We start from the raw sequence: 23,793 nt of genomic DNA on the forward strand, positions 1-23,793 counted from the left end.
CTGAGAGATGATGGTTCCAAATCTTCCACCGGGATGAATATCTTTCCTTTTCTGTCTCCTCAGTCCAAAAGCTACATGTGCAGCAGCCAGGGCAGCGTCCTGTGTTTCACCGTCGACTTCGGATCAGGCTTCACTTGCTGCGAAGCCACGACGAAGGTAATCCGCCTCCGAGTTCCCTCTGGTGTCGACCAACACGCACAATAATGGAGGACAAACGTGTTCTAGAGAGTCAGTGGCTTTTACGACGTCTCGTTGTTCCTCGACTACAAAATGACACGTCGCTCTCCGAGAGCGTTGAAATGTCAACGCTTGATCGCGGAGGTCTCGGCGTGTGCGAGGACGCGGCTCTTTAAAAAGCGCTGCTCATTATTGAAATCCCTGCGCTGTCTTTTATAATCCTCTTCTCTTCTCGCAGGCGGTGCTCTGGCGATATAAGTTCTCTCAACTTAAAGGCTCCTCTGATGATGGGAAGACCAGGGTGAAGCTGCTCTTCAAGAACTCCGAGAGCCAGCAGATAGAAATGAAGGTACTTCGGCTGATCTTGTCTCTTGAATTAAAGTGGTTTTACAGCTTTATAAATTTGAAGATAAATACACAAACTGTTTATTTAAATGTTTTAAATGTATTTCTATACAAAATGTTTCTTTTATATAAATCATACACATACAATTGTAGAATTGTCAACTACAATAAGACATTTTTAACTTTTTATATATTTTATAAACAATTTTCGAATGTTATCATACAATTTTCCACTGTAATAAAAACTATTTTTAAACGTAATAACAATTTTCAAATGTTATCATACAATTTTCCAACTGTAATAAAAACAATTTTCAACTTTAATCAAAAAATGTTCAACTATAATAAAACTATTTTTTAAATGTAATAAAACTTTTTCAACTGTAATAAAACTATTTTCAACCACAATTAAACTATTTTTAATTTAATAGACAAATGTTTTTTAACTGACTATACAGTTCTTTTTGTCTAAAGTGTAAAAGTTATTTCGAAACCAAGCCTGCGACCCACTATTATGTCTTCATAACCAGTCCAATAGATGGACTACACTGAAAGTCTGACAAGGAAAGAAGGGAGGAGGAAAGAAATGGGAAAAAATTCTTGGGGACGTTGGATCAAAGAAAGATGGACAGAATTGAATATCAAAGGAACGATAAAAGTAAAAAAAGTGTTATTTTTAGGGATGAAAGGAATGGGCCAAATTTCAAAAGGACGGTAGATAAACGGAAATGGACAGAATTTAAGGTAAAAAGAGCAATAAGAGACAGAAAGGGTGATTTTAGGGTTATAGAAATGGTATCAATTTTGGGAGGACATTAGATCATAGAAAGATGGACATAAGCGAAGATCAACGGAACGATCAAAGATCTAAAACTGTGCCCATTTCTTTCGTCCCTAAAATCACCCTTTTTATGAGGATAGGAGATGAAAGAAAGATGGACAGAAATGAAGATCATAGGAATGATCAAAGATAAAAAAGGGGTGATTTTAGGGTTGATAGAAAGTGTTGTTGATGAAAGAAAACGTAAAGAAAAAGATTTTAAAAAAGATGGTTAGGCGTCCGATATAGGCAGAACTACTTCTCTCCATCTTTACTTCCTGTAATTTCTGTTTGAGCGACTTCGAACTTTTCAGACTTTTTCTTCTCCACATGAGTTTTATGGTTAAATCAAAGGAAAAAAATTGTTTTCAAATCACTGTAATTACCTCACAACGTTTGTGCGAAATCATGCTGTTACCTAGTTATATTTGGCTCCCGAAACCTTTTCTCTAAAATAAAATGTAAAAACTGATGCATGTCTCTGCTTCACTGCTTCCAGGAGTTGGAGTTTGCGAATCTAACTGCCGTCCTTCACTGCATTCACTCGTTTATCGCTGCCAAAGTGGCCTCCATGGACCCGCTCTTTACTGGCGGTCACAGCCTCGCTGGGAACCACACGAACAGTTGAACCACCGGCATTGAATTATGCAAACGCTGCTTCCCTTTGTATATTTATTTCCCCCTATTTTTCTACAAAGTATTTGTAAAAGACTGCGCAAGACGTCGTTAGAAGTCACGATGGAAGGTCGACGCTCCTGGAGGTCTCACTTTTTCTTGCTCTGAACTCCACTGAAGGACTCGCTGCTGGGAATGTCTGGACTGGAATTACAATGTAGCAAAAAAAAAAACTGCTCTCCTCCTCCTCCTGGACTCTTCTGTTTCATCCCCCCTGTTTCTGCTGAATTGATTTTCTGTTCAAATTATTTCTTTATTAGGAATTGATTTAAGTAACTGGGGAGCCTGGAGATGAGAATTGATCAAAACGATGTAGGATATGACGGCTCTAGAGGGACGGTTCCTGATGGTACAATAAATGAATTGAGACAGTGAACAAAGAGCCAGAAAAAGATGGGAAAAAGGGGGGGAAGACTAATGATTGACAGTGTGTTGAAGAGTAACAATGGCCCCGGGGAAGAATAGATGGATAAAAAAAGTCGGACAAAAATCCAAAATGAGAAAGGAAGATGAAATGAAACACAGATTTGTTTTTTATTCCAAGGTAGGAGAGAAACAGGTGATTTTAAAGGGAAAAAAGACAAAAGGAATTAACAAAAAAGAACAATAAATGGGAGATATTAGAAGAGAAGAGCGTGAAAATATAATTGGAAAAAAAAGATAGGTGGTGGAAGGATAGACTGATTTATAATAATATGGTCAACAAAATCAAATGAATTGAAAAAAACGTACACATACTAAGGAGGGAAGTAAAGGTGGAAGATAAGTCGGAATAAGGAAAAGAGAAATAGAAGTAGGGAATTCAGAGTGAAGAACAGGTTGAAAATGAACTAAATTAAAGATCAAATTATCAATTAAAAAAGGGGATTATTTTGGGGTATAAAAGTAAGACATTAAAGAGAGAAATATCTAAAAGAAAGAGAAATAAATAGGTAGTAAAGGAAGTGATTGAAAAGAAAAACGATTAAAACATTGCCAATGGAAGGATAGTCGAGTGAAAAAAATTGAGAGTTTTGTAAGACTACATTACACAGTGCGAGTCTCGGTGAGAGGTAGAAACAAAATTTGGGAATGGAAAAAAAAGAGTTGAAAAAGAAAAGAAACAAAACTGCTATTTTGGAAATGTAACCTGCAGAATCCAGCACCACTTCTCTCCCGCTCACGGCTGCCTCCTGTGGTGGACCCATGCAACAACTTTTTTTTGTGTGTCTCAGCTGGCCTAAAAAGATTTGTCAACATTTCAAACTATTTTTTATTTTTTATTTTTCAAGATCCTCTGTTAGTCCAGTCATGTGATACCAATGTTAATGCTTTTTAAGAAATAAATTATTGTCAAAACCGCTGCTGTACCTTTTGACTTCATCCTAGTGCCACGTCTGGACCGAACTTCTGCTCGGACGGTAAGTTACGACTTTATTACTTGATCAAAATGTCATTTATTAAAGTCAAACACGACGTCTTCGCACAGACATCGGTCACTTCCGTATTGGTTCAGATTCAATTTGTGGAGGAATAGTAACAATCCAGAGTATGTTCGGGTCGTTTATTAACCACTTCCAAGCAAAAGAAAAACAAGCCTCCTTCACGATCGACCGGGGTACTTCTTCCTGCGACTCAACAAATTGACAGTCCAGGACAGAATAGTGTCGAGCTGTAGAAAGCTTGCACTATTTACATCCTTTTCCCCCGAACCAGGGGGTCGGGTCTTCGGGCCAAATTGTTCTTTCAAGTTTTCTGATTCCCCGGTGTGTCCCGCTGGGAGAGCTTGCCTGTTGTCTCATGTAATCTGATAATTCAAATGTTGAGGTTGGAGGTCACACACGTTTTGGGCTTTGGTTCCCGTCTTCCGCTTCCCCCCTCTGGGGTTGCCAGGCAGACAGACATGTTGCATATTCTAGCGGTGATTTGACTCTAATCCTGAGTTGAGCTTGTCTCAATTCAGTAATCATTATTTTGATTGTTTGTGTTTGGGGACAAAGGTTCCCCCGGTCTTAGCATCAAGCATAGTATATTTTATTATTCTCTTACTTTGTATTTGATTATCTTTTAGCATTAATTTTAGTATGGTGTATATGTATACAACAATTTTAATCTAACACATTTGAGATTATAGCGAGATTTAAGTGCCGATGTCAGCGATATTTTAATGAATCTTTGGTCATGTCATGGTCATGTTTCGGGGTGGTCACGTTTGTATAACCCCCTTGGTGGAGGTAATACCATAAAAGGGGACTCCCTCGAAAGGACCAGGAAGACGCACACGGAGGGAAAAAACTATTGAGTTTCACGTGGTTGCATCAAACTTTCTCAAATTCCTGCTGCGAGTGCCGACCTCTTCCCCCGCCGCGCCGGCCCCCGACAAATCCTCTCAACAAAGACCAGGCGTGATCCAGTTGCGTCAGCAAACACGTCAAAACACGCCGTCCGGGGGGGCCGCCGACGAGCCGTGACTCCCACGGTCGACTTCCCAGACATCGCCGAAAACCTTATCTCAAGCATTCACGCCGTGACGTTTCCCACGGCAACCTCGCCACACTCGGCGTCCTCCCGCTCCGTCCCGGTGATCCCGGTGAGGAGGAAGAAGCTCCTGCTCCCGCCGTGTCCTTGAGACCCCGAAGTAACTGTCGTTTTGAATTGTGACGATGGCAAACGGAAAGGGTTGAGGAAGAGATGGGCCGAAGAAGGGAAAACAAGTCGGCATTTAAGAAGAAAACTGAGTGAAGGGAAAGAAAGGAATGAAGATACAAGAAAGAGACGGAAAATCAAACGAACAACATGAAGATTGATGGAGAAAGAATGGGAGGAATAATTGGAGGGTTAGTCTTAAAAAGAAATGGCAGATGCAAATGAGGAGGAGGAAGAAAGTGTTTTAGAAGGAGGAAAGATGGACAACGGAGAGAAAGAAGGAATATATATTGAAACAGAAAAGGGGGGAGATGAGAGTAGGAGAATGGGGGGGTAACCTTAAATGAATGATGAGGGGAAGAAGGAAGGAAGATAACAAATGAAAAGAGCAAACTTTAAGAGCAGGAAAAAAGGGATGAAGGAGAAAGGTATTTGAGGAGGGAGAGGAACAAAATAAAAAAAATGAAGGGGAGGATTTCAAAAATTGAGAGGGAGAAAGATGAAATGAATAAAGTAAAGAAGGGGAGGAAATAAATGATGGGATGAATGGGGAGTAAATAGAAAGAGCAAATAAAAAGATGAAGAGAGGAAACTAAAAAAAAAAAGATCCTATAAAAGGACGAGTGTATAAACAAAATCTGATGTGTTTCGCAGCAGAATCTTATCGATGACTTTATCCCTCGGTCACGGTGACCCGACGCGACCCGTGTTGACCTCGGACCGATCAATATCTTTCTCCCGACATGCTTTTCAGCAAAAGACAAACAAAGTGTAGTTGTGTTAAAAGTTGATGTTGTGCGTCAGACCTTCACGACTCACTTCCTTCGGACCGGGAAAGTGGGGACGAGAGCGGCTCCAGTGTTTACTTAACCTTGTCCTCGGCCTATAAAGGGAGGACGGCAGCACGGCCGTGAAATCCTTTTTTTTAACGACACAATGGCTGCGGAGTTGCTGTTTGTGTTGATGCTGTTGTGCGTTATTCCACAAAGTGGGTCAATGGATGTCGACGGGAAGTTAAACGGTAAGTGAGTTGATTCATTTTGGGGCTTTTTTTCCCCCCTTTTTCATCTTGAATATGTCAAAACGTATCTAAAATGGTCAACGTTGTTAATTAAAATCGTCACAAATTTTATGTTTTGAAGACGTGAATATAAATCAAGTATTTTTCTAGTCATTGTATTGATCGATCCCACCTGGATTTACCTCCTGAAATCTTCACGTTTTTTAAATACAAAAATAATTCATTAATTTACTTCTGAAACCATAGTTTATCCCTAATGCATACCACCCACAGCACGTACATGTTGTTTATTATCTAGTAACGTGATGGTAATTACTTTTGTTATTCAACTGAACTGTAAAGAAAATCTAATCGGATAATGATCTATCTGCTAGCTTAGCTCGTTGATAGCCGTGCTGTTCCGTACCACCCCATGACTCGTACATGATGTAACTAATAGTACTACACTTTTTTTTCTGTTTTTAACAAAAGACAGCAGATGAAATAATTCAAAGCAAGGTAACATGCAGCCAATAATATGATATAATTAATTTTATTTGTCATTTCTTCTCTGTTGGATATAATCCTTACTACTCCGTAACTGTAATTATAATTTAATTTATTTTCCTGAATTGGAAATAAAATATGGCATTGGTTAATGATTAATGTGCTAGCCTAGCTGGTTGATGGCAGTGCTAGTCACAGTAAATGTAACCACCCCATAACACAGGGTATATTTGTTAGATTTGCATACAAATTAGTTAATGATTAAATAATAATTGATCTGCTATATAACACGTACATGATATAGCTATTACAAAAACAGAGTTGTTTTTTGTACCAGAGCAGATGACATTTTCATTCAAGAAAAGGTATCAACTGTTTTTCATGGTGAATGGCTGGTTAATATTATTCTTATTACCCATGTAATGGGGTGGTAATAATAATATATTTTTTATTTTACCGAACTGGAAAGAAAATGTAATGATTAGTTGATGATTTATCTATCTTAGCCGGTTGATAGCAGTGCTGTCGTATACCACCCAATAACGTATAAATGTTCTAGCTATTTTGAAAGCACTGTTTTTTTAATATTTTATTTTAACAGAGAATATAAAATCATTTACGCAAAGGTATCAAGCAGCCAACAATTTAATATAATTAATTTTATTTGCGGTTTCTCGTGATTGGAAGGCGTGTTAATATTATTCTTATTACCCATGTAACAGGGTGGTAATAATCATTTTTTTATCTTACTGAATTGGAAAGAAAGTGTAATGATTAGTTTATGATCTACGTGCTATCTTAGCTGCAGTCACTCTATGGTAAATTTAACCACCCCATAACACAGGGTATCTTAGATTTTAATCCAGATTCTGTCAATTTTTCACTAAAATAGAAAGTATTCAAATCCTGATACAAATAAAAGACAACACAAACATTGTTTCAAAAATAAAATAATTATGTATGTCGTCTAAATTCAATGTTATGGGGTGGTAAAGATGGATTCATGACGACTGGTCGAAATAAATAAAGAGAAAAGATTGTGTTTGTGTCGTTGTGTAACAGCTGTCGGTTCCAGAAGTATTTTCATGTGGTTTTTCAGCGACGACGCTCAGAGAACTGATCCTCTCATCCGCTCAGGAAAGTCTCCAGATGATCAAAGACGCCTCCAACAGACAAAGGTATCTGAACCGTCACACGCTTTATCCAGACTTTCAACCCACGTTTTCGTTTCCGTGACCAGACGGAGTCTGAGCTCCGAAAGGATCAGGTTCCACCGGGGAACCGAGCCGGAGAGCCTGGAGATGGCCCGGGCGGCCGAGGTGTTCCACACGACCCTGCAGGTCCTCAAGAACAAAGTGCGGCGGAGTCTTAAGAAGGACATCCCAGTGTCAGGTAGAACAACCGTCCCTTTAAAACCCAGAGCTGTGAAGGAACTTCCTCTCAGGGTCAAGGGTTCACCTCAGAAGTCCCTCCAGGCCGACCCTTCAGTGCTCACTCGCCTTCATGAATAACTTCTACTGAGGGATTGTGGTTGAATGCTGGAGACAAGAACGACCCTGAAGAAGGTCCTCAAATAGGAGGTCAACCGTCTCGTGATGGTTTTTCTAGAGACGTTCGTGTCCCTTGAGATCAGATGTTTTCCTAGTCATGTCTTCATTGAACTTGTTTCAGCTCTGGACCTTCGGGAGGTCAAGTATGAAGAAGAAAGGGACAGATAAATATAATTTAATATGATGGCGAAACCTAAAACTCAATTAAAATGTTTTTTTTTGTTTTTTTTAATGTAGTCTAAATTTAAATGAATATAGTTTATTTTTATTTAATAAATTTCATTTAAAGGTTCTAAAATAAACAATGTGTATGTCATGTATTCTACAATAATAATAATAATAATAATTTACATACAAATATCCACAACATTGTTTTTTCATGCCATAAAGTGCTGTCATTTTTTATACATTTAATTTTTTTTTAAATCTAATAGAAAAGCACTGAGAAAAATGTAAAAACAATACCCATTAAAAGGACAGAAAATCTGTTTAAACAAAGATATTTAACAAGTTATTTGTGTATGAGTTAAACTTCTCTCCAATAGATCTTTTTATTTGTTTGTTTAAAAGCGATTTATTGTTAACCAGAAAACACAATGTAAGGAAACAAATATCATAATTTAAGTTGGTAACACTAGAAAAGGCACTTATAGAAGTTCGACCTCTGCCACCCATTTTTTAAATAAAACATTTATTTGTATATAATGTGACAAAAAAAAAAAAACTTTTTAAAGTATTATTTGTCCTCTAGGGGCTGAACAGATGGAACCAAAGGGCCCAGTAATGGTAATATACTGTGCAGTGTGCATTTGCTAAAAAAAAAAGAAGAATTTTACGGTATAGCCATTAGCGCAGAGATGCTTTTTAGCTAGATACAGTGTTAGCTGTAGCTGTGGCTTCTTTCGGGAACTGTGCTGACGCTAAACAAATCCCCTTTTCACATTTTTGGTAGCGGGAGACACACTAAAAGATTTGAGTGTTTCTACTCTTGTCAACTGAGTCACTCAGTTTTATCCTTTATTTTTCTAAAAGAATATTCAAAAACATTAGTCTTCACGAAGCATACACCAGACAGTCGGTAGTTTTGTTGGCTAACTGACCCCCCTAGAGGTGCGTTTATGGACAAATTCAAAAATACAGGGGGAACAATAAAAACAAATGAAATAAAAAACTTGGATTAACAAAATATTAATACATATTAACAGAGGAAATCAAACCTCTATTTGCTAGGATTTGTTTTATGTGTGTATTGTTGATCCAAAAATAATCATATCAATCCTAAAAACACTAGAAAAGGCACTAAGAGAGTGTAGACCTCTGCCACCCATATAAGCCTTTTTAAATATTACAATAATTTGTATATACTTTTTTGGCATTTGAAATGTAATTGAAGGCAATGAAATCGATGGAACAGCAGGTGGCAGTAGCGCCTAAAGATAAATATCGACCTCCTTGGGAGCGGTAATTAAAGTTTGAGCTGAAGCTAGAAAATATACTAACATGTACCTTGAGACACAAAAACTCACAATCATTTTCTTTTGCTGGTTTTTCATCACTCCTGTCAGGAGAGAGTGTTTTGTTTTTTTTTTTCTTCTTGCGCTATTCTTTTTTTAAAACCAGCTTCTCTCCTCGAGAAAGGCCTGCTGTCTTGGGGGGAAGTGGAGCTGATTGCGGAGCTGTCACAGTGTCCTCGCCCCACACACCCGGCCATCTGTCGGCACAGCCATCTCAGCAAGTACCGCACCATCACAGGCGTGTGCAACAACAGGTAGGCGCCGGCGTTGCACCGACGACTTGAGGGACTCGCGAAAAGTCAATGACATGCCGTGGAGGAAAAAAAAAAAAAAAACTTCTGCAAACAATCTGCCCGTCGTGTTTGAATAGAAATTGTGCCTCAGTCAGCAGTGTGCTCATTAAAGTGAGCTGAGAGAGGAGTGCGTCACTACACTTCACTGCTTCAATAATAACAAAACAGAAAGTTGACGTTCCCAAAGTTCCTCACCTGCAGGTGCACGTGGTGAGCTGCTCACTTGAGCACCTTTCACATGTCATCGACGGCAGGTCCAAGAATAACACGTCGACAATTCCTTCTTTGCTCTCGGTACGATGAGTGATGTCGACTTTTTATTACTTGTGTTGTTTAGAAAGTTAAGTCTGTTTTTGTTTTTTTTTCAAATTACTAAATCTCTGTTAATAAATATAATATAAATAAGCTTTTTCAACTTTTGTTTTATATATTGAGAAATGACATTTCTTATCTTTTTTTCTACCAAGAAATTAAATAAATATGTTGGAAAAACTACCATATATTGATTTCATGTACTTTATATATTTTGACTTAAGTAATAATAGTTGTTTTTTCCTAAAAGGTTACTTTCACAGCCCATGTATTTTATTATTTAAAAATCAATCTGAGTAAAAAGAAAACTACCATGGAAGACAAATTTGTATTTATGTATTATTTAATACTCTATTTATATATATTTCTAGAATTAACAATTATGGATATTTGTTTCCAACAGCCCTATTTTAGTTAAGTAAGTAAGTACGTAACAGTTATTTCTAAAGCGCCTTTCTAAACCAGAAACAACCAGAAATACAAACTAAAAAACAATTCACTACTTAATACTTTAAAAGGCCAGTATATTTTAATTAATAAGTATAGGCATGTATTATAGTTATTATATTTTATCCTAAAAGGAAATGTAACAGGTATATATATATATATATATATATATATATATATATATATATATATATATATATATACACATTCATGAAAAATTGCATCGTATTATTAGTATATACAAAAGAAAACAGAAAATTAATATAGTTATTATTCATATGAAGTCATATGAATAATAAGTCAATTTATTTGAGGATTTTTTTGTTATTCAAAGAAATATAAGTTATATAAACAAAAGAACCCGCTTCAATTTAAAAAACAAAAAACACTGGTTTGCTGTTATGTTACATTTTAAATGTTTAAAAATAGTGTTTTTAACAATGCATTTTTTGGAAACACACTAACTTCATTAAACTCATGACGCATTCACAGATATTCTCTCACAGTTATACTTTCATACTTGAGTTGTTTCTTTAGGGGAAATGTTTATTCATCAGTGGATATTGCAGCGAACAAATTTCTTCACACAGTTTTCTGAACAAGCTTCATGATTATAATTTTTTTTTTGTGTCAGGCAAAATCCTCTCTGGGGATCAGCCAACATCGCTCTGGTCAGATGGCTTCCGGCGGAATACGAGGACGGAGAAAGAGAGCCAAGGGGTTGGAACGCACAACGGCTCCATAATGGATTCCAGCTTCCCCTGGTAATCTACGAAACCATGGTCCACAAAGAGTCTTGATTGGGGGGAAAGCAAATTGGACCGGCCAGGACTATGGAGGGAAAATAGTTAACGTGCCATTGAATTTATTTCCCTAACCTGTTCCTCTTCCTCTTCCTCGCGAAGACTTTCCTATCTGTGGCACTTTGACTACATGAAAGTTGTTTTCTCCACTGGTGTAAAAGTAATCCAAATCTTTACCTCTTGTTTCAGGCCCGGGAGGTGAGCCAGTCGGTCATCAAGAGCAGACACAAAGGGTCGGACGACTCTTATTCCCAGATGTTGGTGGAGTGGGGTCAGTTCGTCGACCACGACCTTACCATGACCCCGATGAGCGACGCCAGCGATCCCGGATGGATTAGCAAGAGTTGTTTGGATGTCTGCGACAACGTGGAGCCGTGCTTTCCCATAGAGGTATCTAAGAAGTCACTTGCAACGTTACTTCTAGGAGTGACTCAAGACAAATGTCTCGTCTCTACCTCTATTCCAGCTGTTATTTATTGAGTTAACTCAATCAGTTCCTCTTGTATTTTCCCTCTAACAGACAAAGGACATGGGACAACAGCGCTGTCTGCCTTTCTCTCGCTCCCTGTCGGCATGCTACACAGATTTTGGATCCGACATCCTGGCGGCTTTTCGGAAACAGCAGATGAACACAATCACGGCGTTCATCGACGGCTCTGCGATTTACGGCAACAACGAAAGAGTGGCCGACTCCCTGCGCGACCACTCCGGGGGAAGCGGGAAGCTGGCCGTTAACCCTCAGTTCACGGATCCCAGAGGAAGATCGTATCTACCTGTCGTGGCCAAAGTGCCTTCCAATTGCATACAGGGCCAGCACGACGACCGGGTGGAGTGCTTTGCCGCCGGCGACAAACGATCCAGCGAGAGTCTGTCACTAGCAGCGTTGCATACTCTGTGGCTGCGGGAACACAATAGGATTGCCGAAGCTTTGAAGACCCTCAACTACCACTGGAGTCCAGAGACCATATACCAGGAAGCCCGTAAGATTGTCGGCGCTCTGAACCAGGTAAATGCCAACATTAAACCCCTAGTTAGCGACTGAAACTCCCTTAGATTCTCTTAGTTTCGCCCCAAAAATGTTCATTGTCCTACCTAAGGGCATATGCTTTATTTTGTATAGTTTTTGTTCTAATTAAAATCACTATTTTACAGTGGTCCCCCCCCCCCGAGGATACATGACAAAAATTACAGGTAAAAAATTGGGGGGATTAATACTAAAACAAATTTTAAAAAAGGAGGAATAAATTGCTACACAACAATTATCGCGAAAGCGTTGCTGGGTCTCAAATCGCATACTTCTCTTAGTATACTAGAAGTTAGTATGCATCAGGATAGTGTATGTACTAACTAGTATGCAAATTCTCGACAGATGGTACTCTCAAATCAAACACTGCCACTACGCTCTAACCGGAAATGACGTGACAGCTTCCTCTTCTACCACTATTTAACGATTTTGCAACCAGCTGTTTGAACGCTATCGCCGACACCTACTGGCAGCACATTTTGCAAGTTTGGAAAAAGGAATAAAGAAAAAATATGAGAATCGAAATATTTGTGAGATATTTTAGCTGGTATCAGCACAGAAGACGTGTCATCCTCCTACTGCTGCTGAAAATGCTCCTGTAAGTATATGCATATAAATATAAATATAAATATAAATATAAATATAAATATAAATATAAATATATATATATATATATATATACTGTGTGTATATATACGTAACTTCCGTTTACAAAGTCACTAAGATGGACCTGTTTAGGGTAGATCGAACCATACTCAGTTTTGTGGGTGTTTTAGTACACCAATATAGTGTGCATAGCGCACTAAATTTCGCATACTAAGAATTGAGACGCACTTACGCACTAAAAATACTAACTTTGAGTACGCAAGTATGCGATTTGAGACACAGCAAGTGTCTCTGTATAAATACAAATAAATAATATTTGACAGCAAGAAGTGCGCTGCAAAAAGGTTTTAGAATCACAGCCCGTCATTTACTTTGAGTTTACAGTATATAGTGGAACTAAAACAAATGCCGACCTAAACATTCCTCAATAATTCCGACCCTTTATACAACCGTCCTGACAATGTTTCCTGACAAATGTCAAACGTCTGGCTTTAGATAGTGTTGAGAATGTTTGTACGCCCTAAATTTGCAGTTTCTAGAGGCTTAACAGGTGTCTTTTATGGCAGGGAGGACCCAAGATTCAATGGTAGTTTTATACAAGAGCAGAGAATCAAGTCTCGCAAAGTATTTTTTGACAACCGTTCCTTAGTGTGTGACGATGAACAGGCTGATGCTGCTGTTGATGAAGGAATTTTTTGGGGGGGTTGTCAATCCAGATGGATTTTCCAGTGAACGATATCTCGAATCCAAGTAAAAGACATCATTTCAACGCGACTCTAAATGCTCCAGTGCATCAAATGAGAATCAACTCTGCTCCTCTCTTTCCAGTTTCACGGTACATTTGCTCATTTCTGACAGACGATTTCACTGTAACAGTCTGCCTGGGATCATTACAGATGTGAAGCCACATTCAGAGGGGACGCGGTATTTATAGAACAGGATCTCTTTGGGAATTCTGACGCGCATTCTCCTGCGCCGAAGTAGGTGCAGTGTTGAAGAAGTCAGAAATGTCTTGATTATTATAAGCAATATCTCCCAAATCTCCCAAATATTGTAGCTCAGCATAATTGTCTCTGAGAAAAGGTGGCAGTGGAAGGTGATTGCACACTATTCGGTCCGTCTGTAGCCTATTTCTTTCCACAACGATGGAAAGGAATTCGCCCTCCCAGATCGCTTACCGCTCTCGATTGTTTCTGATATAATTCACGGACTGCCGGGGAAGGGGACCACTTTGGGAATTGCGTTTTCCTTTTTCGTGTTATTTCAGATTGGTGGCTTTGTACTCGGATCCCTGGAGCCCGCAGGAAAATAGGGGGTGAATTTCTTTGTCAAATGACGGGGTCTTTTGGGGCTTGTTGAACAGCTAGATTAGATTCGAGGTGTTCAATTACAGAGTAGAATTCTTGCGGTGTCGGCAATCCTCCTCTGAGCTGGGACAGCATGACTTGATCCAACGTGGCAATAAGTTAAAGAAAACCCAACACTTGTAGATTTAAAGTTCAGTTTTTTTTCAGCACATTTCAAAGCGGATACAATTAAAGGTTTGCTGTTGTGGAACTTTAGAAATCTACTTTTAAAAACCTCCCATTCTCCTCCGTAAAAAACACATTTTCTGGCCTTGTTCGAAACTACTCTGCATTTCTTTGGTGACAGGCAGTTGCTGGACTCGCTGCCAACGCACTAAAAAACCTCAACCTGTTTCCCCATCTGCTCTTTATTGAAGCTGAGTGTCCAGACAAGGGCTATTTGGCATTCCTGGCTCTAACAAATTAGTATAGTCTGGAATAAAGTGACTGATTGTGCTCAACATGTGGGATCCTGTTATCACCTTGGGTAATAACTACAGCTGTACATCATTTCCTGTTGTCCAAGTCACTTTCCTGGGTAACGGTCCAATGCAAGATGAAGGAATATTTCACAGGTAATGTGGTCGCCATCAAGGTCATTTTATTAGGCCCATAACACCTTTAAAAAGGTTGGTCAGGAATGAGTTGTACCTTCTCATTCTTAAAATAATCTGAATATTAGCTTTCATTAGGTGAACTGGTGCACTTTTAATCTGGAGTTGAACCTGTACAAATTATGAAAAGCCAGTGGATCAACGACGATTTTGACCTTTCATGGCCAAATGACCAGGGTCGCTGCTATTAATATCTAACAACGATGATCCTGCTTGTAGCAGATGCTACGGTTGTCTATGAGATGAAGTGAAACAGATGTTTGGTCAGTTTCACTGCCACCTAAACCTTTCTTCTGTTCATCGTCAACTACATACAACCATCAATTTCGGTTAGATGACGATACTAGCCAGCAGGCTAGCACAGATGTGCCACAATGTGACCGAGGTTAAGGACACTTTTGACCCATTCACAGATAGATGATCTTTTATATAGGCTTTAAGGGAGGATTTCAAAAGTGGAAGACCCCTTAGTTTGTTTTACTCCTTTATTTTAACCTGTATCACAATCCAACCTTAAGAGTCTAGTTATCGAGAAGTAAACTTTTCAGGTTTGGTCGATTATAATGGAGTTCCATTTGGATCTAGGAAGCTTTGAAAAAACATTCCACTGTTTACTCGTATGGCTTTTCACAGTGAAGGCTAAACCATGATGCCAGGTACTATAGACTAGACAAGGGGTTGATGGTGGCGGTTAGTGTGGTTTTAATGTGTATTAAGGCCAAGAACCTGTTCCATCTATACTTTATAGTCAAAGCTATCATAACATTTGATGTTACTGAACCAACGTGGTATATTTTGAATATTTTTCTAAACGAGGAGATTAGTTTGAAGGCCGCCGAATTTCAGAGGTTTTAGACACTTGAACTAGAAGAACTTAAAACTTACTTTCAAACAAAAAAAGGCCAATTTGTCCATTTGATGTTTCTATCAGACAGAATGTCTCCAGAAATCAAGTGATTGCTGGTGATTTAATAGTTAAAACCACCTGCTCTGAGCCCTGAGTTTGATTCCCCAGTCTGGAACCTTTACTGTTTCTCTGAGAAACTTAAAATTGAAATTAGGGGGAGGGATGCATTGTCTTAATGCTTTTCTAGCGGTGTGATAAATGGACACGCTGTGCTGCCAACCAATGTTTATAATTCCCAAAGTTAATTGCACTTAAAGATGATTCATGCTTAGTTGTTTCACTGTGTTTATGAGGTGAGGAAGGATTAGTGCTGGAATAATTGACTTCACACATTGATCGGCTGTAAATAAACGTTCCTTCCTTCACTCATGAGCATTATCTCAAGATATTTACGTCTTGTACCTGGAGAAGGATCTCGGATGATGATTGTTATAATAACAGCCATTATCGTGTGCAAGCATTGATTTAACCCTTAACTATTTAACCCTTATCATGTTGCCTTCGAAACAATTGGACGTCAGTGTAACTGAAAGTCCCTCACGCTGAGAGAAGACTTCGCCTCCTGCAGCTCGTTGTTGTGATTTGTCGCAGCCATACGGCTCAATGCCTCTTTTCTCGTTTAAATCGGGAGCCAGCTGTTTCTGCCAAAGCACCTCGCAGTGGGGAAATGTAACGTACAGCGCCAATTCCAGCTGCCTAGCACTTGACATGTTAGTACCACTGTGACGCTGACGACTCCCTTGTACTATAATCATCTGACTTTAACGTGATAGTTAACTAAAAATCCATTTTCTACTCACCCTCGTGTCGACTAAGGGTTTGGGATTGTTGTCTGTTTCTCTTAAGAGTTGTAGACAAACTTAAAAACATCGGAAATACCTTCATACTGTTTGTCTGTAACGTCTATCATGTATTGCAGCCTCGACATGAGGTATTGTTTTTTTTGCGGACAGTGCTAGGTCATTATCATAAATTTAGGATGTGTTTAAATGAGGAAAGACATTAGGCCGAAGCTTAGAGACGGATGGCTACAAACAAACTTAAAACATACAATTATTTAAGTTTTTCTGGAACAATTCTTAATGTGAAGGCTTTGATACAGACGAGCAGTATGGAGGTATTTAGATGTTTTTGAGTGTCTTTTTGGACAAAGATGAAGACAAAGACAACTGTGCTCCAGTCACTACATTAAAATGAACATACATTTAATTCTAAAAAGGAACAGATTATTCAGAATATAGTCCCAACCCTTAGTTGACATGAGGGTGAGTAGACAAAACGAGTGAATTTTTGGTGAACTTCACTTCGAGCTACTTCCTTTTTCTTGTCTATTCTCTGTCATTCCGTCCACACCCAGACTTCTGGTGGAGGATTCTCAAAGCGAACTTAATTGACTGGCATTTGTACAATGTCGGTATTCAGGTGCTGAGCCGAGGCCTTTATAAATAGTGATGAGGACAGATGGAATTCTCTGCGGTTATCTGTGAGAGAACAAATGTGCAGTCACGTGATCTTTTTGTTTTACTTTGTAAAATACTGGATATAAAAGTCACACTGTGATACATTCCCTCCCTCTGAAATATGCATTTCTACTGCTTGACTGTCTGTCCGTCCCTCCTAGATCATAAACATGAGAGATTACTTCCCAAAAATCATCGGACCAGAAGCTTTTGAATATCACATCGGGCCCTATAGAGGATACGATCCAGCTGTGAACCCCTCAGCAGCAAATGTTTTCGCTACTGCCGCTTTCCGCTTCGGCCACGCCACCGTCTCCTCGTTCATCCGGAGGCTGAATGAGACTTTCCAGCCTCACGAGCGCTTCCGTCCCCTGAGACTGCATGAAAGCTTCTTCAGTCCTTGGAGGATCGTCAAAGAAGGTCAGTGCTTCTGCATACAGATGAATTTATTATGTGAGATTTCCCGATGTTTGATGAGATAAAAGGTCAAATAATTAGATGTCGAACCTGACGTGGGTCTCCCGGCGTGTCGCAGTGTACTCTGGGACATGGGTTAATATTAGATTTCTCATTTTAATTGGGAAGCTAAATCACGCAGGGGTCTCTGACAGAGTCAAACCAGAGCTTTAGAAAATAAACACAATGCAACAAACCAAGCGGTCAGAGATTAAGGTAATTACTTTGACTATTTGAAAGACTTGACAAAGGGAATGTTTTCTCAAAAAACCACAGAACTTTGGTAGCAGGCGTTAGAACTGGATGATTTAGACGGAAATAATATTTTGCTTTAGATGAAGAAAAAGGATACACATTAGCTTCCTGGCTGTATTTCCTTGGACACAAATCCAGAAACCTGGATGTAACTTTGCATTTAGACTGACCAAATACTGTATGTGGATTATTCTCTCAAGATTAACACCCATGAGTTTGAACTATTGGATTATCTCTCAATAAGGTCCACAAAGAGACTTGTAATTTATGCTCCAAAAGTGTCTATTATTGTTCAGTTTTGCCAATATAAACATCTACATTTATTTGTTAAATACACAGCATATATATTCAACACTCAAATATCTTTAAATTGAACAGTTTGGCCGCATGCAATCCTAGAAGTCTCCACCTCCAAGGGACTCGTTGTGTAAACAAAGCGGGTCGTGATTACAGCTGGCTGGAGGAGGAGTGAAGCCATTAAAACGTCATAATGGACTCCACTCTCGTAACCTCTTGTTTGCCATGATTTCAGACGAGGGGGAGAACTCTTTATAAAGTAATAAGTTCAAAACAAAACATGGTCATGATGAGGGACTTACTGCCTCTTGGAGAGGAAGACTTAATTTGAAACATGTCTGGTGACTTTGAGTTTCACATTAGTTGACCTTGAATAGTTGGTGTACTAGAGCAGGTTGTTGGAACCTGAACTTTGTTCCTTTGACCCCTCACTTGATTTGCCAGCTTAAGCAGAAGTACGGACAACACAACACTAGTACGTGTTTTTAAGTTTAGTACGTGTAAGAGGGATAAACCATCCTGACAGTAGATTGTGATGAATGTGAGTTCACCATCCAAAAGCACACTCGCCGCCTCACAGCAAACCAAGCATCCCTTTCTGTCACGAAATAGATTCTGAAAAATCAGTTTCATCAACATCAGGAGGTCACAGTCCAGAGCTGAGAAAGAAACGGCTCCCACACAGAGAGCGGTTTGCGGCGCCTTGAGTGACAGCTTTTTTCTCTCAGTTTGTGCAGCGCGTGAAGTTCAGTCCACCCTGACAGTTATCGAGTGTCAATAGTTGCAGGTCGAACTGGAGCGCAGCTGGATCAGGGGCCCGAAACTAGAGATGAGTGAGGGCGGGTTGTGCAACTTTTTATTTACAGTTCAAACAACTTCTTTTTTTTTTCTATCATACTATTTTGGGAGGACGATGTGTAACTACAGTATTAGGAACTTCAATATCATAAGTTGAATATAAAATAAAAAAGGAAATATATCAAATTTAAAACGACTCATTTGTTTACAATTTGTGTAACAGAATGATTACAAAAATAAGTATTATTTCTCGACTGTAGTCTTTAGCAAGATTGTACTGGTTACAAGATTTGACTTTTAACATGACCATAACTACTCTAAGGTTTAACCTCTCTTGAGAATTAAACATCATCTGTGAAGCAGATATCCAGGGCGTTTTATGACTCTCATTGACCACCAGAACCTCTCCCCAAACACAGACCAGATTCACATGAGTTAAGAGTTTAACTGCCTTCTTTGAATTATTTCTCCTGAACGATCGTTGTGATTTTAACTCAAACGGTTTCCGGGAATCGGAGAAGAATCCAATAGCTACAGTGTTTTACTACAGGGAATCTGTATTTGATTTTAATGTAGCAATTACTGTATATTTACTCAACAAAAGAATGATAGTTAACTAAATGAAAAATACACTTCAGAATCAGAATCATTGCAAGTTGACTTATTTTTAAGTAAACTTAACCAAAACAATCTTTTTGAAGAGTCAAGAGTCACAAACTTGTTATGAAATACAATATTTTCAAACAGTAACGATCTAAAAGAATAGAAATAAGATAAATTATTATTTTCTTTCCTTATAATAAAAGCTCCTTATCCTGGTGGTTGAGGGCCACTTTTTTAGGGCGTTTATTAAGTAAGGAAGTCAATCTTTAAAAAGATTTTATTTAAGTTTGAAAGCCAGTGTTTCACATTTTTGAGCTTAGAAACAGTTTCTATTCTTAAGAAACCAGCAAACAAATTACTTTAAAACCTGTATAAAAAAAACTTAATAACAAGGTGCAGATGTTACGCTGAGAAACTGAAAAATTAAATCTTAATAAACTCTTGCCGTCATAAAAGTTTGATGACAACTCCATTCATATACGACAACCTCAATAATTCAAAGCACTTAAGTGAGTCAAATATTTATAATTCTTAATCCGCACAAGCACAAAGCCCCATCTCCGAACAACCCAAATACATCAGTGCGGTTACATTAATTTGTCAGCGTGAGTAGTTCAGACACAGGTTTTTCATCAGACTGACAAAAGAGAGATTTGTCGCCTCGCGGTTACTCACAGCCGTGGAAGACGACGGAGTGTGGAAGTGTTTGTGTTGGTCGGTAACTAACTACCATGATAGGTTTGAATCAGTAAAGCTCCCCCGATGTTTCGATCTGCTTCAGGTGGGATTGATCCACTCCTCAGAGGCTTCTTCGCCACAGCAGCATCGGCCAGTATGGCGGAAGACCTGCTCACGGATGAGCTGACAGACAAGCTGCTGGTTCTGCCGCTGCCGCACGATATGGACCTAGGATCGCTCAACATTCAGAGAGGACGCGATCACGCCATTCCTGGCAAGTGTTCTCCCTCGACACCACGTTACATTTAAAGGAAATATGTTACTTTATACTGTACCTCTGCCTATTTATCTGCTTGTGAGCTAAATTGTCAGTGTAGTTCCATCTGGACCCAGGACAGCTTTTGAAGAATTCATCCTTCACTTGTATTTCTTGTCATAAAAGAAGAAAATAAATAAATAAACTTATTTTGGTGGTCTAGAGCAGACCTGGGCACATGCAGCCCTCGTAATGTCAAAGTATGATCATGTATAAATGGTTCAAATGCATTGACAAATGTATTTTGTATTTATTATTAATTTACATTTTCACACTTATTTTCTTTTGCCCTGCTTTCTTGTGTGTAATATTTCGAGTATATATTAATCCCTCAAAACATTTTTTTCAAGTTAGTTGAAGAAATGTTTTGAAAAAAACTTGTATATACAAGAATAAAATTGCAGCTTATTTAGCTTATTAAATGTCACGGCCTATTGACAAATGTCCTTTTTCAAGGGATTTTCTCCTCTTTCTTTTTGCTTGACGGCTCCTAACAACATTCACAGAATTTAATGTGGCCCTTGAAGAATTATAATTGCCCACCCTGGTCTAGAGGCTCATCTCGGGTTTCAATCCCTGCCACCGTTTCTTTGCCTTCCAATACATAAATAATGGAAATATGTCGTTTTTCATCAAGATCCGATTTCTGGATTTGACTCTCTTCTGTCTCAGGCTACAATGCTTGGAGAGAGTTCTGTGGCCTTCAGCGCATCAGGACCGAGGACGAGCTAGCGGACGTTTTGGGAAGCCGACGAGTGGCCAAGAAGATTCTCCGACTCTACAAGCACCCGGACAACATCGACCTGTTCCTCGGAGGAGTCGCCGAAAGCTTCCCGCCGGGCGCCAGGACCGGTCCGGTCTTCGCCTGCCTCATCGGGAAGCAGCTGAAAGCGATGCGCGATGGCGACAGGTGAACAACCCTCCAGCTATGGAAGCAACATCTTATTTAAGTCGTGTTAAAAGGGGGTTGAGATCTTGTCTGTCTTCTGAAGGTTCTGGTGGCAACTTAACGGCGAGTTTACCGAGTCGCAGAGAGAAGAACTTTATAAAGGTTCCCTGTCCAGGGTCTTCTGTGACAACACTGCCATCCAGGAAGTCCCTCAAGATGCCTTCACGTTCATGAACTACCCCTCCGGTTACCTACCATGCAGTGCTATACCTACCGTGAATCTGGAAGCCTGGAGAGAAACCAGAAGTCCAGGTGAGCTCGGTCCTCGAGGTTGAGAGTTCAATTGGATCACGTCTCTTTGTCGGTTTCAGAATTGGAGCGCTGCGGTTCTCCGGGACCGACTGCGAACGGAGATTATATCTTCTCCACCGTGTCGGGAAAGATAGTGGCGATGTATTCCTGTTACCATGGTTACAAATTAAAGGGGGCAGCTGCGTTGATATGTGAAAATGGTCGGTGGAAAGGCCAACCTCCACTCTGTACAGGTGCGTGACTTCTCGGTCATCTCCGTTTGTGCAGATGTTTCTTCCAAGTGTGTTTGACTTTTCTTTGCTGTTTGAAGGTGTTTTCTTTTGGTGTAGTTGTGGGGTAGGTTTGAAGCAAAGGTGTGTGTTTCGGGAGTCTTTAAGGTTGTGCTTTTGCAGGTGTTGTGTTGTGTGTATCTGTGCCCAACAATCATTAAAGTGATCAACATTACTGTGAAAGAGTTATTTAAGAAGAAAAGGTTATTTAGTCAAAACATCCACAACTCTATAGATGTAAAGGACACATCAAGTGTATTTTGTGTCAGAAACTATTTGAAAATGTTTCGTCCTTTTTCGAGGACCCGATGTCTGGGGTCGATAGTGTAACTAAACTGAAGCTCTACTGCCACCTACTGATAAGAAATTGAACCTGCGGTATATTTTTTTAAACTCGTTCATTTTTTGTCTTTTTGCTCTAACTAGTCTTGTGTGTGTAAGGTATCCATTTTCTCAATGATTGTGTACAATTGTGTGTTTGTTTTTTCCTGATGTTAATCTTGCCGTCAGTTACAATAATTAAAGTCCCATTTGCTGTTTTTTTCTCACTTTTATAATAATAATAATTATAATAATTATAATTATAATAATAGATAATGCAGCGCTAATAAACAATGAGTTCGATTATGTAAAAAAAAACCAAAAAACCCAAACCTGAACTGTGTTTTGCCTTGCCGTCATAAAAAAAGAGAAAAAAAGGACGCGTCATGCGCTAAAACCAGACCAAATGATATTACTTTTTTTTTTTAAATTATGTATTGAGTTGTTTCTGCAGTTCAAAAGATTAATCATACATACACATTATGTTAAGACATACAGAAAACGTAACAAAAACAATAACAAACATAAATAAGTAGGATTAATAATTTAACAAAACTACAATAAAATAGTATGATAAATAAAAATGTGTAACCGCAAATAATAATATGGCAACATACAACATGTAACACAGTTATAATAAAAAATAATTCGAACTATATCAACAACAATAAACATAATAACTAGACAATTAAACACTACAGAAGTAAACAAGTATAGAGGTTGGCGAAGGGAGGTAAATACACCAATTAAACATTATCTATCCTTAATAAATACTTTGACAGCAGTTGACAGAAAAGAGCAGCAAAATCTCTCCTTCCTTCATGGCAGGGCGTGAACGTGTCGCTCATTCAGAAATTAAATTGCATACATTTACAACAATTAGGACGAACGTTTCTAGTATTTAGAAGTTAGCATTGCTCTTAGCCAACTCTGTGGTGTTTAAATTTGACTAATTGTGTCATAAAACAATTAAAAAGGTTCGGTTTTTTTAGATAAAAAAGCACCTTACATTCTGGTAAAAGCCACAGGCTGCAAAATAAATAATAATAATGAATTAATAAAATAAATGTAATTAGTATTTGAGCAACAAAATTACGTCACATGACCAGAAGAAGATAATTTTCTAAGCTTCATAATAAAATATTACTGAAGTTAAGTATCTGAACAAAACAACCTTTAACACTAAACTGCCTAGAGTTTACTCAATTCTATAAATATTGCTTTTATATTTCAATATGTTAATGTAGACATGCTTTAAGTGTGGGTTCTTGTGTTTGATTGTGTGTTCGCATGTGTGGAGCAGTGAGCTTGTGAGTTTTGTGTTTGTTTGGAGCTTGTTTTTAATTATTTTAGTGTAGTTTAAATTGGGTAATTCCACACCGAACTTAATTTTCCGCCCTGTTCGGTTGGTTCACTTTGTGTGATCGCGTGTCATGAATCCGTGGCTGTCTAGTTGTTGACATCTCACTCCGAGATGGAAACAAGAGCCTGGCACAAAACATCTCTTGCATGTCTCGTGGTCGAAGAATGTGGAATGACTTGTTCTCTTTACAGGTACAGAAACAGCTCATTGA

The 23,793-nt window shown here is 38.8% G+C and overlaps 2 protein-coding genes across 2 annotated transcripts in view; both read left to right on the forward strand.

Moving 5' to 3' along the window:
* sntg2 (syntrophin, gamma 2) overlaps window positions 1–3,289 on the forward strand; it is an 85,568-nt gene extending 82,279 nt beyond the window's left edge. The window contains exons 15-17 of the mRNA XM_087780275.1: window positions 64–156; window positions 416–526; window positions 1,842–3,289. Coding sequence (XP_087636401.1) covers window positions 64–156; window positions 416–526; window positions 1,842–1,970 — 333 coding nt within the window. The 3' untranslated portion in view covers window positions 1,971–3,289. The remainder of the gene's footprint in view (window positions 1–63; window positions 157–415; window positions 527–1,841) is intronic.
* Window positions 3,290–5,578: 2,289 nt separating this feature from the next.
* tpo (thyroid peroxidase) lies at window positions 5,579–23,793 on the forward strand. The gene is made up of 13 exons (XM_087780422.1): window positions 5,579–5,663; window positions 7,249–7,327; window positions 7,390–7,541; window positions 9,338–9,467; window positions 10,900–11,029; window positions 11,258–11,458; window positions 11,589–12,074; window positions 17,187–17,445; window positions 20,216–20,386; window positions 21,101–21,338; window positions 21,421–21,629; window positions 21,689–21,862; window positions 23,774–23,793. The coding sequence occupies exons 1-13, from the start codon at window positions 5,579–5,581 to the stop codon at window positions 23,791–23,793; spliced, it is 2,334 nt and encodes a 777-aa protein (XP_087636548.1).

Source organism: Callionymus lyra, chromosome 18, assembly GCF_982586985.1.
Source record: "Callionymus lyra chromosome 18, fCalLyr1.hap1.1, whole genome shotgun sequence".
Classification (NCBI taxonomy): Eukaryota; Metazoa; Chordata; class Actinopteri; order Syngnathiformes; family Callionymidae; genus Callionymus; species Callionymus lyra.

Bases quoted from the DNA above. Each gene is read 5' to 3' on its own strand.
- tpo (XM_087780422.1), top strand. From the start codon at position 5,579: ATGGCTGCGGAGTTGCTGTTTGTGTTGATGCTGTTGTGCGTTATTCCA. The intron at 9,468-10,899 runs GTAGGCGCCGGC...TTTTTGTGTCAG, and splicing joins ACAGGCGTGTGCAACAACAG to GCAAAATCCTCTCTGGGGAT. The intron at 17,446-20,215 runs GTCAGTGCTTCT...GATCTGCTTCAG, and splicing joins TTGGAGGATCGTCAAAGAAG to GTGGGATTGATCCACTCCTC.